The following is a 15,870-nucleotide window of genomic DNA, read 5'->3' as shown; positions in this document are numbered from 1 at the left end:
GGTGTACTTGCACATATCTTTACCGTCGACCATCGGTCACGACCGCCAAGCTACTTGTACTGTCGCCACTCCACATCATTCTGGCCAGACCTATGAGGACAGTTCTCACATGCTATCCTGATCTCCACCCCTCGTTTGGGATACCCTTTACACGTGGTGGGCAATGATACACTCTCAAAGTCTATAAATACCTCTCCTATGAACTACACCAGGCCGGATTCTGCTCTCCCCCACAAAAATCAAGAGCAAGATACGTAGGCAGTTTGCTCTCAAGACAAACTCGGTCCATCCAATAACCTATTCTAGTCCCCCATCAACTGTTTGTAAGGGAAAGTTAAATCACACATTTACATTGGCGCCGTCTGTGGTCTCGATTACTTGAGAAACCAAACCACATCCAAACTCCAGAAACCAAAAGTCTCAAGCCCACGAAGCATGGCAAGCCTCGAAGCTTAAGTCCAGAGTTTAGTCGGTCACTTAGGCACAATGAACGGGCACATTACCCCGCTCGGTGAAAAGTCTCAAGTTAACAGTTTTTTGTTCTAATTTCTTTTGGACATTAGTTCGATCTAGTGCAGGTCAATCAAACTCCGATGCACACTGGGGGCAAGCCACAACCATCTCCGGACTGGGGCTCCTTGTTGTCATCTAAACAAGTTCAATTATGTTATTATGATCCATGCATCTTCAAAATTACTACTGTTAGGTAGTACTAACTCTTTGGTGTTAGCTCGCATTTTGTACAGGTTCTTCAAGCTCCAAACTAGGGGCTAGCCATAGCCATCTCCGAACGGGGGATAGTCATTGTCATCTCAATAGGCTCAATTCAGTTATTATGCTCTATACATCTCCAGAATTACTACTCTCACATTTTGTACAGCTCGCATTTTGTACAGGTTCTTCAAGCTCCAAACTAGGGGCTAGCCACAGCCATCTCCGAACGGGGGATAGTCATTGTCATCTCAATAGGCTCAATTCAGTTATTATGCTCTATGCATCTCCAGAGTTACTACTCTGGCATTTTGTACAGCTAGCATTTTGTACAGGTTCTTCAAGCTCCAAACTAGGGGCTAGCCACAGCCATCTCCGAACTGGGGCTAGTCAATGAAGCTCCAAAATTGGGGCTAACTATAGTCACGCCAATTCAAGGCTAGCTATTGACGATGATCTCCAAAGCAGGATGCCCACGGACTTCGCTCGGGTCACAACACCGGTGAATATAACGCCACTTGAGCTCGAGCGCTACATAAGCGTCACCACTTTCTCCCGTTGATGAGACCCCAGAGGTCGTCTCAGCTCCTGTTGGAAAGACCTCAGAGGTCGCCTCCGCTCTTGTTGTCAAGACCCTAGAGGTCGCACCAACTCCTGTTGCCAAGATCTCCATTCCTCCGGTCGAGAAACAATCACCCGAGACCCGGCTCTCGAAGTTCGATTCATCTTCTAGGCAAAGATGAGGAAACCACTCACAGTTCGGTCTCTATAGAACAAAACACTCTCAGGAGTTCAAACGTGCTCAAGCACAAAACGCTCTCTTAAGCTTACAGGCTCGATAGCCTCTCTGAGTCTCGCTAGTTGAGGACCTACATCTCTAGGATCAACTCAGCGAGAACGCTCTCAGTAAGCAATACGCTTTCATAAGCTAACACGCTCTCAGTGAGCAATACACTTTCATAAGCTAACACACTCCCGGCCGAAAGCGTAACGCTCTCGGGGGCTTTACGGGCTCATCGCCTCTCGAGTCTCGCTAGTTGAGGACCTATACTCCTAGGATCAACTACTGGCGAACGGCTACCGGGGAGCATAACGCCTCGGGGTTACATACGCTCTACGAAAGCGTAACGCCTCTCATGAGCTTACAGGCTCATCGCCTCTCCGAGTCTCGCTAGTGGAGGACCTATACTCCTAGGATCAACTTCTGGCGAACGCTCACCGGAGCATAACCGGGGGCTACATACGCTCTCAATAGCGCCCTCGGGGGCTATAACGCTCTCCAGCATAACGCGCTCTCGGGGCTTATTACGGGCTCATCGCCTCTCCAAGTCTCGCTAGTTGAGGACCTATACTCCTAGGATCAACTACGGCGAGAACGCCTCGGGGAGCATAACGCCTCGGGGCTACATACACTCGAAAGCGTAACGCCTCGGGGCTTACGGGCTCATCGCCTCTTCGAAGTCTCACTAGTTGAGGACCTATACTCCTAGGATCAACTCTGGCGAGAATGCTCTCGGGGAGCATAACGCCTCGGGGGCTACATACGCCTCTCGATGAAGCGGAACACTCGGGGAGCTTACAGGCTCATAGCCTCTCCGAGTCTCGCTAGTTGAGGACCTATACCCATAGGATCAACTCTGCGAGAACGCTCTTAGCGAGCAACACGCCCTCAGAAACTTGCAGGGTCATGAGCCCCCTAAGTCTAAACTGATCGGACACTTACATCTCCCAGATCGCTCTCCCGAGCAATACTACACAAACATAACGCTTTACGAGAGTACATCTCAGAAACAAGCCCCATAAATAGAGTAATAGCTACAAGTAGTCAAGCAAAAGATAATATTAAGCATACATTTACCACGAAGCCACACGACCAATTTCAGATAATCAGTTCTAACCCACCAATCTACTGGGTTTACCCAGAAAATCCAGATCGGACCGGTGAACAAAGGGAGAAAAATTAACGAACCGCCACTTTCGTGGTGGACACCGGTTTCAGATCAACAAAAGCGAACCGCTTTCAAGCCCCGAAAACACAGCTCTAATGTTTCACCCTCGTAGGGGCAAAGAACGGAACATAATAACTACGGATGAACCGTGTTCTTACCAAGACAAAGAAGAGAAATCACCATCACGGACGCGACCACATGTTTGTCCCGAGGGCGATCTTCGGTCGAACGCGGTCTCGCGAGCATGAACAACAAGCTTCATAACCGTCCTCGAGAGCCCGTCGCCTTTTTTAGCTGACAATACTTCTCGTCCAACTTGGCATACTCGCTATAGGCCGTGGTATACGCACTTTGAGCTTTGCGAGCAACCCCCTGACATCGCTTAGCGTACTCAGTGACTTCCGCTACCTCCATTTGCGCATTTCGGCATTCGCGAAATGACCGGTTTAAGCGTTCTCAAGAATAATGATGGTACGCCCGTCATCGCATCTAGCTTCCTCTTTTCAGCCCCCCATGCAGCTCGCAAACATCCCAACTCGACTCGGGAGTTGACGTCAGTATCAGCACGTTGCACAGCGTTCTTTAGCTTATCATACCCAACCAGAAACTACGAGTACAAAATCATAGTCAGAATTACTTAAGAAACAAAGTGGCAAAGCTGGCGGATAAACACTCACCAAACAACTAGCCATGTCCATGGTCCCCAGCAGCGTCTCCATATCTTCATCCTCGACCTCAGCTTTGTCCCCGTCTAACACAATCCCCTTCAGAAGACTAGTCGCTATGGGTGCCGAGTGGAAGCTGCAATCAGAACGTTTTACAGCACGCTTCTTTCCCGTTTTCCCCACGTAGTAGAATTCGCTCCTCACGTCCCGACACGAGGGAGCGAACTCTCACCAGCGACGTGACAACCTTGCTCAGTGTCGCCGCTTCCATCGTGACCCGATGGGTATCTACGCCCAGGCGAGGCGAATAATACAATGCCGCCAGTCGAGCGACCTGATCTCCGGGATCGCTTGCTCTTCTTGACCCCCGACGCCACAGCTTTTCTTTTACCACGGTCCTCATGCACATGAGGACGGAACTCCATCTCCTCCATCAGCAGAGGGGAACTCTCTTAAACTTCCTTCCCCCCTAACGTACGGAAAGCACCGAGCCATAAGAGAAGTCGAACCACGAGAAAACAAAAGAAAGTTTGGTTTAGAGCCGCCAAGAACCGTCTTCATGATCTAAAAAAGAAAAAAGAAACGTGCGAGTAAAGCGGAAAGGAAAGCGAAACAAAAGCAAGAGAGAGAAAAAGCGTACGCGGCAGGAAGAACAAGAAGAGCAAATCTTTGTTGCACTCCCGACCGATCATATTTATACCCACGAAACGTCTCTTCCCAAGGCACACCATTATGGCATCGAGACACCAAACGCCAGCCAACCTGGCAGCCATCATTTCATATCTCCCGACCGCCCACATTTCGACACGTGCCACGTACGCACTATAGCTCAGGCCGCTCCAGAGTACAAAACGCCCTGGCGTCCTCATAGAGATGTGCGACCTGCACCGTTTAAATCGCGACAGCATGCATATGCTTACAAATGCAAACATTCATATCATACACAAGATTAAGTATAGAAAGCAAAGGCAACAAGATTCACATTCATAAAAGAAGCGACCTGGCGACATCAGGGACGCCCCAGTTCACAAACTAACCATGCTGCTGAGAATACTCAGAAAATCCAGCACAGTTAGTCACTAGTTATCATAGTCAATGGAAAAACAGAAAAACGAGTGGCCAAGGTCAACCCAGGAAACCAACTCTATTGTTTACGGCCAGAGGCCCATTACAAACACAAACAACAAAACTTCCTAGACAATATCATCAAGATCTTCTCCAAGAGCGACATTCAACACGGAGGCAGAGTTCGGATCACCAGAAGACGCCACAACTGCCTCAACACAGCGACCACGTTTGATTTCGCCCGGACCCCTGAAGTCGCTTTCGCTCACCACACCGGTAAGGGGAGAAGGCACGCTGCGGGAGCGATGCCCGGCATCTTGGCGATTCGCGCCCGAGTTCTCTCGAAGTTCGGCGTTCCCGCTCCTCCTGCAAGTCGTCCAACTTCTTCTCTAGTTCCTCCACCTCAGCACGGATGGTGAGATAGGCCTCTTTCGCTTGCAGGGTGGAAGTCTTACATCGTTCAGCATAGGTGTTCGCGCGACTAGTCGACCCCTGGCGCCTCCACCTCATGCTTCAACCCGATCGACTCATTCACTGCAGAGAGGTCTTCTTGAGTCGAGGCGATGGTGGGCCTCAAGCATCTAGTTCGGCTTTCTTAGCTGTTGCGACGGTTTCGCAGATTCGGCAATTTCGTCCCTCAGCGACTCAACCTCCGCCTTCTCCAGGTCAGCGATCTGCGCAGCCGTCTTCAGCTTCTGGTACCCAGCGATCAGCTGCGATAACTCGCACAACATATCACATTATTATCAAACAACAGCATGTAATGCGATAACACAGTCAAGTTGAGCGCAAAGGCGACTTACCAGACATATCGCCTTATCCATCCCCCTCAGATTCGACTCCAGCTCCTTGGCATCTAAGTCCTTCCTATCACCGTCCAGGGTCATACCCTCCGGCAAACAAAAGCGTATATAGGCGGACTTGTAGGCTGCGATCGACTTCCTCACATAGCGCTTCCCGGTCACCTTCATCTATGTACATCAGGTTAGCTCCATTTCGTCTTTTCGATCTTTGGAGTGCCCCTTACCAGTCTCTCTCGCACCAACCTTTCCCTTCATCTTGCTAGAGGGATCTCCAACAACCCTGGGTTGAGTGACCTCCGGGGCAACCTCCGGGGCGTCCTCACCTAGGACGCTGAAGTCGGGCATCGGTCTCGCCCTCGAGTTACGAGCCGCCCTTCCCCCAGTTCGCACCTCACCACCCCCAGTGCGGTCTTAGCCACCCTCGCAACATTTGTAGGCCGAGACTCCGGGACTTCGAAAAGATCGTCCTCCACATCGAATGGAGCGTCCTCGCCCTTCCCGCTCCGGACGTGAGGCCCCAAAGACCTCCGGTGGATCGCTTCACCCCAAGATCGACGACCCAGCGGTTCCTATCTTCCCTCGTAACGGATCACTCCTACGCTTCTCCATCACGAAGTCTCTTCGGCGTCCTCCCCGCTTTCACCTTATCCCGCTCACGGTTTTGCACTTGCCTTCTCTCCCTAATTGCAGGTCCTCCACGTTCTTCAAAGAAATGAGCAACTTCCGGTAGCTTGGCTCGTTTCTCAGCTCGCGTCAACCTAGCGAACTTCTCGATCACCTGTCGGCTCGACCCCTTTTCTAAGTGGATATCTGCACAGACAACGAAACAACAGTTTCAATATAAGATTAACCAAAGCAAGTTTGATATTATCAGACTGCGTACTGGTACCCACCAGTAAAGTCGCATATCTTATTGTCCACACTGAACCCGCTAGCACAGTAGTTTCCAACAAGCAGCAGTGGTCGTTTATCCCACGACTCGTTACTCTTTGTCGAGCGCTTCGGCCAGAGTGCTTCGAAGTTTGCAAGCTAAAGTTCAGTGACCGAGATCGCTTTAAGAGGTAGTGCTCGATAACATCAGCGACCTCTATTCGGTACTCACCGCTGGCGTTCAATAGGTCAAAAACCTTGAACAATCGCCACGTGTTACCCACAAATTGAACAGGCGCCTTGCCACAGCGGTTCAAGAACTCACAGACCAGTTTGGAGAACGGTATCGTCATGAACGCCCTCAGTTGCCCCTCACAGATGATCACCCCATGATTTGGTGGGGTGTACCTATCGCTATAGACCAGAGCGTTCTGGTCAGGCTCATGGATCTCCAGACCGCTTACGGTTATCCCATATTTCTCTCGGATATGGGGAACGCCTCAAAGCATCGCCCGTCGTCCACGATACAAAGCGTGACCCATTTCGAAGACGACCTCTCCTCACAAATGACTGGAAGCTAGCTTCAAAGAAATTTCTGACGCAGATCGAGCCGCATCTTCCTCACTACTAGCCCCTCAACCGCCTTCATCTTCATCATCACCCTCAACCACCCCACACACAGACTCATCTTTCTCATCATCTTCGTCATCCCAGCCAAGAGAAACTTCACGGACCTCATTAGATCGAGTGTCATTGGAGTCAGACATTTTTCTTCTAACCCTAACAGGTCTAGCTACTAGTAACTAACAGGGTATCTTAACAATTCTAGAACAGAGGCTAAGCACGAAATAAGAAGCAGAGGTTCAACAATGGCAGAGAACTAACCTGAAGAATGATGCGGTAATGAAGTAGTGTCTACCAAATGAAGCAGCCAAATGAAGTTTCAAAAAAGCCAGCGAAATTTTTGAGCAACCGCCCCTCCAGTTTCCAAGGCATCATGATTACACCCGACGCTTTAGTCGCCTACCGACTTCCAACCAATCGTCTGTCTTTTCACATCGAAAAAAAAAGCGGGCGACGCGTTTTTTCTCGCGAATCGCCGGATCTCGTCACGCTTTGAACACGCATCAAACGTTTGCACCCACCAACTCACATGGTTAACACGGCCGCTCCTCACAGATCGTTGCAAATTTCCACCGCTAGCATGCTCCACGCGCGCGACCGATCTCTCTCAGCAGGTCGTTTTCACAACCTACTGAGAGGGGGCTGTGTAGGGGAGTGATATTCTCTATCCAGAACGAGCATAACATGGTGGAAATGACACATCGACCTATAGATCCAGGTCGCATCCATGAGCTAATAGAACGATACAGACAGGTCGCAGTATCACGCGAACTACGCTAGGAAAGTGACTCAGATACCCCTTCCAGAAGCAATCATGACTAAAGGTGTACTTGCACATATCTTTACCGCCATCGGGTCTTTGGTCGCGACATAAGCTACTTATCTGATTGCCACTCCACATCATTACAGTAGACCTATGAGGACAATTCTCACATGCTATCCTGATTTCCACCCCTCGTTTGAGACACCCTTTACACGTGGTGGGCAAGGATACACTCTCAAGGTTTATAAATATCTCTCCTATGAACTACGCCAGACCGGATTCTGCTCTCCCCCACAAAAACCAAGAGCAAGATACGTAGGCAGTTCGCTCTCAAGACGAATTCGGTCTATCCAATAACCTATTCCAGTCCCCCATCAACTGTTTGTAAGGGAAAGCTAAATCACACCTTTACAATGATTACTAATGAACAAGGAGTTGAGATCTCTACAACCGGGTACAGAGATCATTTCTGTAACCGTGTTTTCTCGCTGTTGATCCGAATCCGAGATGTGTGTGTGCCTTGATATTTGTGTGTGTGCCTCGAGATAAAAATCTGTGTGTGTTACAGAGATCGTACCCGGTTATAGAGGAACCGGTCTCAATGAAAAATGGTTATTCTCTGACTGACTGACACATAGATTGGCAGAAGAACGTACATGAGATTGAAATAATTAAGAACAATTTGCGGCCCCATGCCATCCAATGCTGCATATAAGGTGTTCTTGTGTTCCATATGATTTTCTGCCCCAATAAGGGCACCTAAACTCCTAAAGTACCTAACGTCAGTGTCGCTCACACCTTCAACGGTTCGAAGGTTTTATCAAGAATATTTATGCTACTAGTATTCTGGACTGTGTGCTGGAACTATTTGGAAGTCGCCAATAGCATGGCCGACATGAAGATGCCCCCAGTCCACAAGGAGATCCCTAAACGTTACAAATTTTTGGAAAAGGACCATAAAAAAAAAAATCAAAATCCGATGGTGAAACAATTTTTGTTTTTGACGGATACCCTTCATTTGGCAGGTCCATGCCTTGGAAATTGTAACGGACACGTGATAGAAGATATTTGTAAGCTTTTGGCACTCGGTATTAAAGCTTCACCAGGGTACTTGGCTACTTGCTAATGATTCAATTGAAAATTCTAAATCAGATACTAAAACCAATTAGCCATAATCCAAGTGAATTAGGCAGGTAAATCATTGTACACGTGTACGGCGAAAATCCAGTGTCGACCAGAAAAGTAGCAACTAACGATAAAGACAGTAACTGTGGAGGCATTGCATAATAAAACTAGGATCTGTCAGCAGCTGTAGTAGAGAAAGAAAGAGAGCGAAGATGCCAATGAAGAGTTTGTCAGGGGGTTCATTCTCATCTCCAAAAGTTGATGTGGTAATTGACACGGGCAATCCTTTTCTTAATCTCACTGTTGATGGTTTCTTGAAAATCGGAACTGTAAATACACTCTACTCTCTTTTTCATACATTCATATATTCATTATTTTTTTTTTTTTATCACTCAAATTCTCACTCATGTCTTCCTTCTTATGTTTCGCAGGTCGCAGCGGGCAAAGTTCTTGCAGAGGAGACTTACCAGTGCTTGAAAAAAGGTCTTGGGGCTTTTTACCACTTGCCACTCATACATGTTTCACGCCAAAAAATTTCATCTAATCTTCTACTTTATATTAAAAGTAGATCATTTTCGTTGGACCAAATAATTAAGACTTTTCAAATTTCAAATATGGTTCATCTACTTTGTGAGGAAAATCCCCATTCCTTATGTTATGCATCAGTATCTCTATTACCTTTTCTAACAGCTCCTTTGTCTTTGGTCAAAACCCATATGCTGTTACAGTTGTTTACACATTACAATACTCGGTAAGGGAGTTTATCCCTATTCAGATGATTCGCATTTTGATAATAATTGTTACCTTGCCTCTGGGCACCAAACAGTTGGCCATTTGCCCCATTCCGTGCTTAAAGAAGAGAATCAGTTTTGTAAGATTTTCGTACTATCATTCTAACTGGGGATTAAAGTCTAGTTTTCACTTTTATAACAATCTCGGGTTGACGAAAGGTTAATGGGATAAGAAACTGGGGTGCTGATTTTTGTTTTACCTCTGTAAAAATGCTACAATTGTGAAACGATTGTCAGAGGTTTCGATTAAACGAACAAACATCAATTCAATCTAGAACCCTATATTACAAGTATGGAAAAGGGAAGAAAACGTTAAACACCTCGTCTTTACCATTTTCCATTAATAGAAACACAACAAACTTTTAATCTATTACATGCCCTTTTTTATAACCCAGGATTTGCTCGACAACAAAGCAAATCCTTAGGCTTAAACTTGAACAGGTCCTACTACATATTCCCACTGACCACTGAACTAGATATTATTGTATAAGAGTTAGAATAAACTTGTTTGGAGCAACTCATCTCAAATTATTGCTTCAATCTATTACAATGATCTTTCAAGTACACCTGCAGAGTTTGAAAAGCCTTGTGTCATTGTGTGTGGGTATTTTTTTATTTTTATGTTCTGTTTTGTTATTTAGTTTTTATGAGCACTTGGAAGATTTGCAATAGGACAACTCTCGCTTATCTTATTATTTTTATTATTTCTTTGGTCATTTTATCTGCATCTTCTCCGATTTCTATCTTCACATGGGTCATCTGCAATCTATGCTTATAACCTTATGCATATTGGCTAGAGATACTCTATGCATCACTTGGATGTGATGTGTAAGCACATGACATAAGAAGAGAAATTGCAACCTAAAGTTAGTATAAAGATGAACCTGGACATGTTGAAGTTGAGGCTGTATCTTCTGTTGTATGTGCTCTGTGTTTGAAGTACTTAGTTCATGACTTAGTGTCAACCGTTTTGGTTTGCTAGTGCATGTTAAGAGTTAAGATAACCATGATATTCGATAGGTATTTGACACGAAATTTATTTGTTTTTATGCAGGGAGTGTTTCAAAACACAACTTTGAGCACTCGGTAAGATTTTGTTATCTCACTTAGATATGGTAAATAATAACATTTTGTCTACGTTAGATAGAAATATATGTTTTACTTATTCGACTTGTTCGTTGAAGAAACTTCATTTTCTAGTTTCTCTTTTGGGTGCTCAACACTTGGATCCATAATTTGGAGATAACAATATCGAATACAATGTCATAAACATTTATTTATAAATTTGTTTTTTGTATTTAAAATTTTATACAAGTACTTTTTAGTTAAGAATGCAATTGGCTTGGTCAAAAGAATTAAATATTCCTTTTGTAACCGATTTTGCACATGTTTCATTGGAGCACTAAATGGGTTTTGCTACAAATTAATGGGTTTTGCTATAAAAGATGATTTTGTGGAGTACACAACTTAAGAGTTTAAATATTTCTACACAATAATAGTGTGTGAGATCTGGTGGTTGAGTCCTGGGAGGTGTATTAGGTTGGAAGCATTTGAGGCAGCGGCATTTCACCTTTGGATTTTTGGAAAAACTATACAAAAATACTTGAATACCAAGCAAGAGCTAAAATTCAACCAAGAAAAGAAGGCAACAATTGAGTGGAGGCTTTTGCACCCACAATCTCCTAAAGGTGAAAATGCCATTGCTATTTATGCTGAACGATTTCAAGGCGCCCAACTCCTAAGATCCAACAACAGATTCCCACAATCAGCACGTAGGTGGAAGCCTTTGGAACTCTAATTATTGTACTCCTAGTTATTTACACCAAGAAGTATTCTAAGAAGTTTGGGCGGTTACACAACCTAAAATGTGTCTTCTCGGTTTTTCTTCCATATTCATAAGTGTAACAATAACATCCCACTAAATTCACAATTTGTAACTGAACTCATTTAGTGCAACGATGAAACACATGCACGAAATCGGTAACATACAGATCACCCAAACCGTGGGTTTCATCCCAGCACCCTACTTTTATTGCAATGCATCCTGGACTTCACCATGCCACTAAATCATGTTAATGAAATCTTCAAAAGAAATAAGGTCCATAGTGTTAATTTTAAGTGGCATGGGGTTTAAACCATATTTACTACGCCTGGGTGGAAGATATCCGGTCGCAGGAGTAGATAGTAGATCGTTTTGGGTTTCTCTACTACAGTTGTCACCATGTTCTTTTCATCTGCCCAACCATATAGAGTGTATAGCTATCTAGAGTTGGCTGTTGAGCTTACAGATGCCCTGGTTGACCTTCTAAAGACAGGACCAATCTCAATGGGTGGACATATATGGCAGAGGCATTCATACGGAATCCTATTACTAACCTGTTTAAGTTTGAAGTGCTTCTCATAAATGATCCTTTAGGAAGTTGTGACATTTCCTGCAATCATCCCATGAAACAGGCTTACAATAAAATTATTTGATTAGGACTGAATTTAGAAAATTAACATTATCTTCAAATGCTGCTGATGGAAAATTACTCTTGTTGCAGTTTAAGAAGATGTGCAAAGAAGGTGCTTATTGGGGTGAGTCTCAGTAGAATCCAGATGCCTACTTTTTATGAAGTATTCCTATGGTTAAAGCCGTTAAACTATACATACTTCATTAGTTTGAAGAGAATGCTATTACATGTACAGGGTCTGTAGCTGGAGTTTATGTTGGAATGGAATATGGAATGGAGAGGATACGTGGCACCAGAGATTGGGTAATCCCTACTCTCTGTCCTGTATCAGATTGTGTTGTTTCGTACCATTGCTTAATTTTTCTGTCCAAACAACTGCTTATGTATACACTGGTCACGGCTAACTCTGTTTTTAGTCTTTGCTTATTGTTATGGATTTCATACTTGAGTATGGCTTTTCTGTGGTCCTGCTATCTATAAAGTACATTCTCTGGAAAACGAAATTGGTTTTGGCTCAAGACTATGAGAGACCGGAAAGGGGAGCCAAGTGTGCTGTCCCAGTTTTGGGGTTTTTGTTTAGCTATTCATGAATAGCAATATTATTTATTACTGCCAATGTCATGATATTCTGCAGGATTATTGTATTTATGCATTCAGATATTACATCTATTCATTTTCTTGAGCGGGACCAGTACGTAATAATATTTGATCACACTAGTATAATATTCCTTCTTCATTTTCTTGGGTAAGAATCAAGAGTGAATCCAACAATTAATTTAGTGGTGATGTTGTTCATTTCAATCATTTTTGAGGTTTTGCAGAAGAATGCAATGCTTGGAGGTGCGTTAACTGGGGCAATTGTATCTGCAGCCACTAATAGTAGCAGAGACAAAGTTGTTATGGATGCCATTGCAGGAGGTGCCATTGCTACTGCTGCGGAGTTCCTTAACTATGTTACTTGAAAAACAGAACTGATGTAATTTTAATGCTTTTCAAGACTGTAAGGGATAATCTTTCGCTTCTACATCTTATCATTTCTAGATTTGTAAGGAAAACCTTGTGGCCGGAGCTAATAATTGCTACCATTGTACAAATGTCTGGGTATCCTGCATCTGTATGGTCTGCGTCCTGGATATATCTAGTATGCATCAGTGGATATTGAAGGAGACTGTAATTTTCCTTCAGATTGTAATGGGGAAAAGATATTGGTGGGTGGATGGAAAGCAAAACATACTTCTCCGTGAAACATGTAATTAACAATTCCGAGCTCCTCTATAATGTAGGCCTGAACTTTATGGAAGCCTATTTGCTGACTATGCCATTTTGATTTGCTCAACTTGGTGGTGCTTTCATTATGATCCATGGTTCCCCTTGGATGTTGTAATGGTTCAGTACCAGTGGGTTTACGGTTTACACAATTATTGATTCGAATAACATGAATGGCCGGTCTTTGCTGTAGCTAACTGTAGTGTCCCGTGTCCGTTCCCGTGCTACACCATACAAAATGCATTTCTCAGGTACATTCCAACCCTCCAAAATATAAATGAAAACTTTCTTCCTGAAGCTATTTGTCGTGTTCCACTTAATCTGCTGTTCCACTTTAGTGTGGTAATCAAGTGAGCGGATCGAATGTTCTGACAAAAAGTCATTTGGTTGGTTTCTGTCTGTCCTCATTCCTTGTCTCTTCTCTTCGTCTCTTTCTCTCTCCACCCCCTCTCAATCTCTTCCTCTCCCCTCTCCACTCTCCCTCTCTGCTCACGCCCCACTGCATAGCATTATACTGGTATAAAATCTAAAACAGTGCTAAATCAATATATTACTAGTTTTTGAACCCGTTCAACGAACGGGGATCGTTTTCGTAAAATATTTTGTACTAAAATTTTTTAACTATAGAATATTGTATTGAGTTAAATTTTGATGAAAACACTAAAAGTATTGGTTTCTATCATTTAGGGAGGAACTAATGTATTGAAGTTACATATCTATACTTGCAGAAGCAATTCACATGGCATACATTATGAATTACAAACTTAATAACAGGCCCATCTTAGAAATCTCTTAAGGGCGTTTAGGCTTGTTGGTTAGGTGATCCCAGCCTTTTTTAACGAACAGAGACCATTGTCATAAACTATTATGTGCCAAAAAGTTTTAACTATAGAATATTGTAATGTTTCAAATTTTGATGTCAACACTAATACTACAACATAATATTAATAAAAAAAAAATAGCTCAACAAACATAATTAATTTGATTTATGACCAAATTAAACCACTGATAAATACAAATTATGGAAAACAGAGAGTGGTTAGAGAGTGATAATGTGTACTCGTATATGTCAAAATGAGTGACCTTGCCTTATGAATTATTGTGTCAATGACAATTAGCACAATACTTATTATAGAACATTCTCAATCATGTATTTATGAGTCCTTCATGTTTGTGCTTTATACGAAATTAGAAATCATGTGCATCCGGTAATAGGACTCCTCCAAGTTCATTTGGTTACATGTAAAAATATCACATGAAAAGTCAATAAATTTGGTTGAACAACCGGTTGTATTGTGGATGAGATATAACGTTTTCATGTTTATATCTTAAATATCAACATCGACTATTGTCATGCAATTGAATTAAATATAAAGTTTTAACTATAGAATATTATAATGATTTTTTTTTATATATATATATAAAAACACAAATTCTACAACCCTGCATGGGCTATAATATTAATTAAAGGAAAAATAGCTCAACAAACATAATTTATTTGATATATGAGTGAACCACTGACAAATCCTATAATTTAGAAGTAGAATCCATTTTACTTGTTCAACATGTTTTTGGCTTGATAACTGAAGGTCACGTTGGGAAGAAAGAAGGTGACATCACTATTTTAATGATTTCAGTTTTGATCAAAATATTTTTTTTTTTTTTAATATTCAATGTGTCCCAGATTTTATTTCCTTGTAGAACAACCGGTTTGTAGAAAGGTGTTGACGCACAATAATATATAATTACAAAAGAAAATTATAGTTCAACAAACATAATTAATTTGATTTATGACCAAAGCATTGACAAATCCTAACATTTAAAAGTATAATATATTTTAATTTTATGCACAAATTGAAATTGGAAAAGTCATTGAACTCCAAATTTAACTGTTGACTCTTTTTAATTGATTATATTTTGACAAATAACCAATTTTGTTTTCCTATTTTACACTTTAATTCATAAGCAAAACATCTTATGATTTGGACCTGTTATATTTCTGGGCTTGTTGTTAAGCCAAAAGCCCATGTTTTGTTATAATAAACACGTGGCAAGGTTTTTACCATTTGTTTGATTCATTCAACAGAAACTTGACAGGTGTGAACATATTTCTCCGGGTAAGATTTTAATCAATTTTATCTTCTCCAACATTGACTTGAGCTTGTGCTGTGTTATTTTGTTTTTACAGATTAATTTGAGGTAATTTTTTTTTGTTTATTTATTTTTTTAAAATTACTAACCCAACTCTCCAATTTTTATAATGGTACTTAGTTGATGCTAATTAATTAATTTAGTTAGCAACTATTTGATGTAATTTTTGTTTAGACTTTCATTTGGCTCCTCTATTTGATTTTATTGTACCTTGATAAAATATTTGAATCTTTGTCTCTTTGGATTCATGTGTTTAACTTAACGTTTTTGTTGGAACTAAACAATTTCTTAACTCATTTTGATAGTCGACAATCATACTAACAATTGTGATCATTTTGTAGTACATTATCGATACTAACTTGGTATATGTGTAATCAGTTAGCTAGCACTCTAGGATTCCACAAACAATAAGAACGTTAGGCATTCTTTTAGATTTCTTATCCCTTTCAAAATTTTGTTTTGATTATCGGTTGTTTTTTATTAGGTATGTATGTATGACTGTATGTCTGTATGTATAACTGTATTTGGGTAATGGGTTTTGTTAATACACATGAACTAACCATAGTTAGACAGTTTTCTGGGATTTCCAGCCTCCACAAAATGGAAAAATTATTGTTGTTTTTCTACCAATGGA

General features: G+C 42.3%; 1 protein-coding gene across 2 annotated transcripts; it reads left to right on the top strand.

The window, feature by feature from the left end:
- The first annotated feature begins 8,193 nt into the window (after positions 1-8,193).
- On the top strand, positions 8,194-13,133 carry OEP16-1 (outer plastid envelope protein 16-1). 2 transcript variants are annotated; one of them, XM_086571818.1, is made up of 6 exons: positions 8,194-8,904; positions 9,007-9,058; positions 10,421-10,452; positions 11,910-11,943; positions 12,055-12,122; positions 12,641-13,133. In XM_086571818.1, exons 1-6 carry the CDS (start codon positions 8,788-8,790, stop codon positions 12,779-12,781), a joined length of 444 nt encoding a protein of 147 aa, XP_086427944.1. In that variant the 5' UTR covers positions 8,194-8,787; the 3' UTR covers positions 12,782-13,133. The 2 variants fall into 2 exon arrangements, with proteins under 2 accessions (XP_086427944.1, XP_086427945.1); XM_086571819.1 differs by having other exon boundaries at positions 8,572-8,841.
- The last annotated feature ends 2,737 nt before the right edge of the window (positions 13,134-15,870 follow it).

The sequence above is a fragment of the Coptis chinensis genome, chromosome 7 (genome assembly GCF_015680905.1).
Source record: "Coptis chinensis isolate HL-2020 chromosome 7, ASM1568090v1, whole genome shotgun sequence".
Lineage (NCBI taxonomy): Eukaryota > Viridiplantae > Streptophyta > Magnoliopsida > Ranunculales > Ranunculaceae > Coptis > Coptis chinensis.
This window is presented reverse-complemented; position numbering and strand designations above follow the sequence as displayed.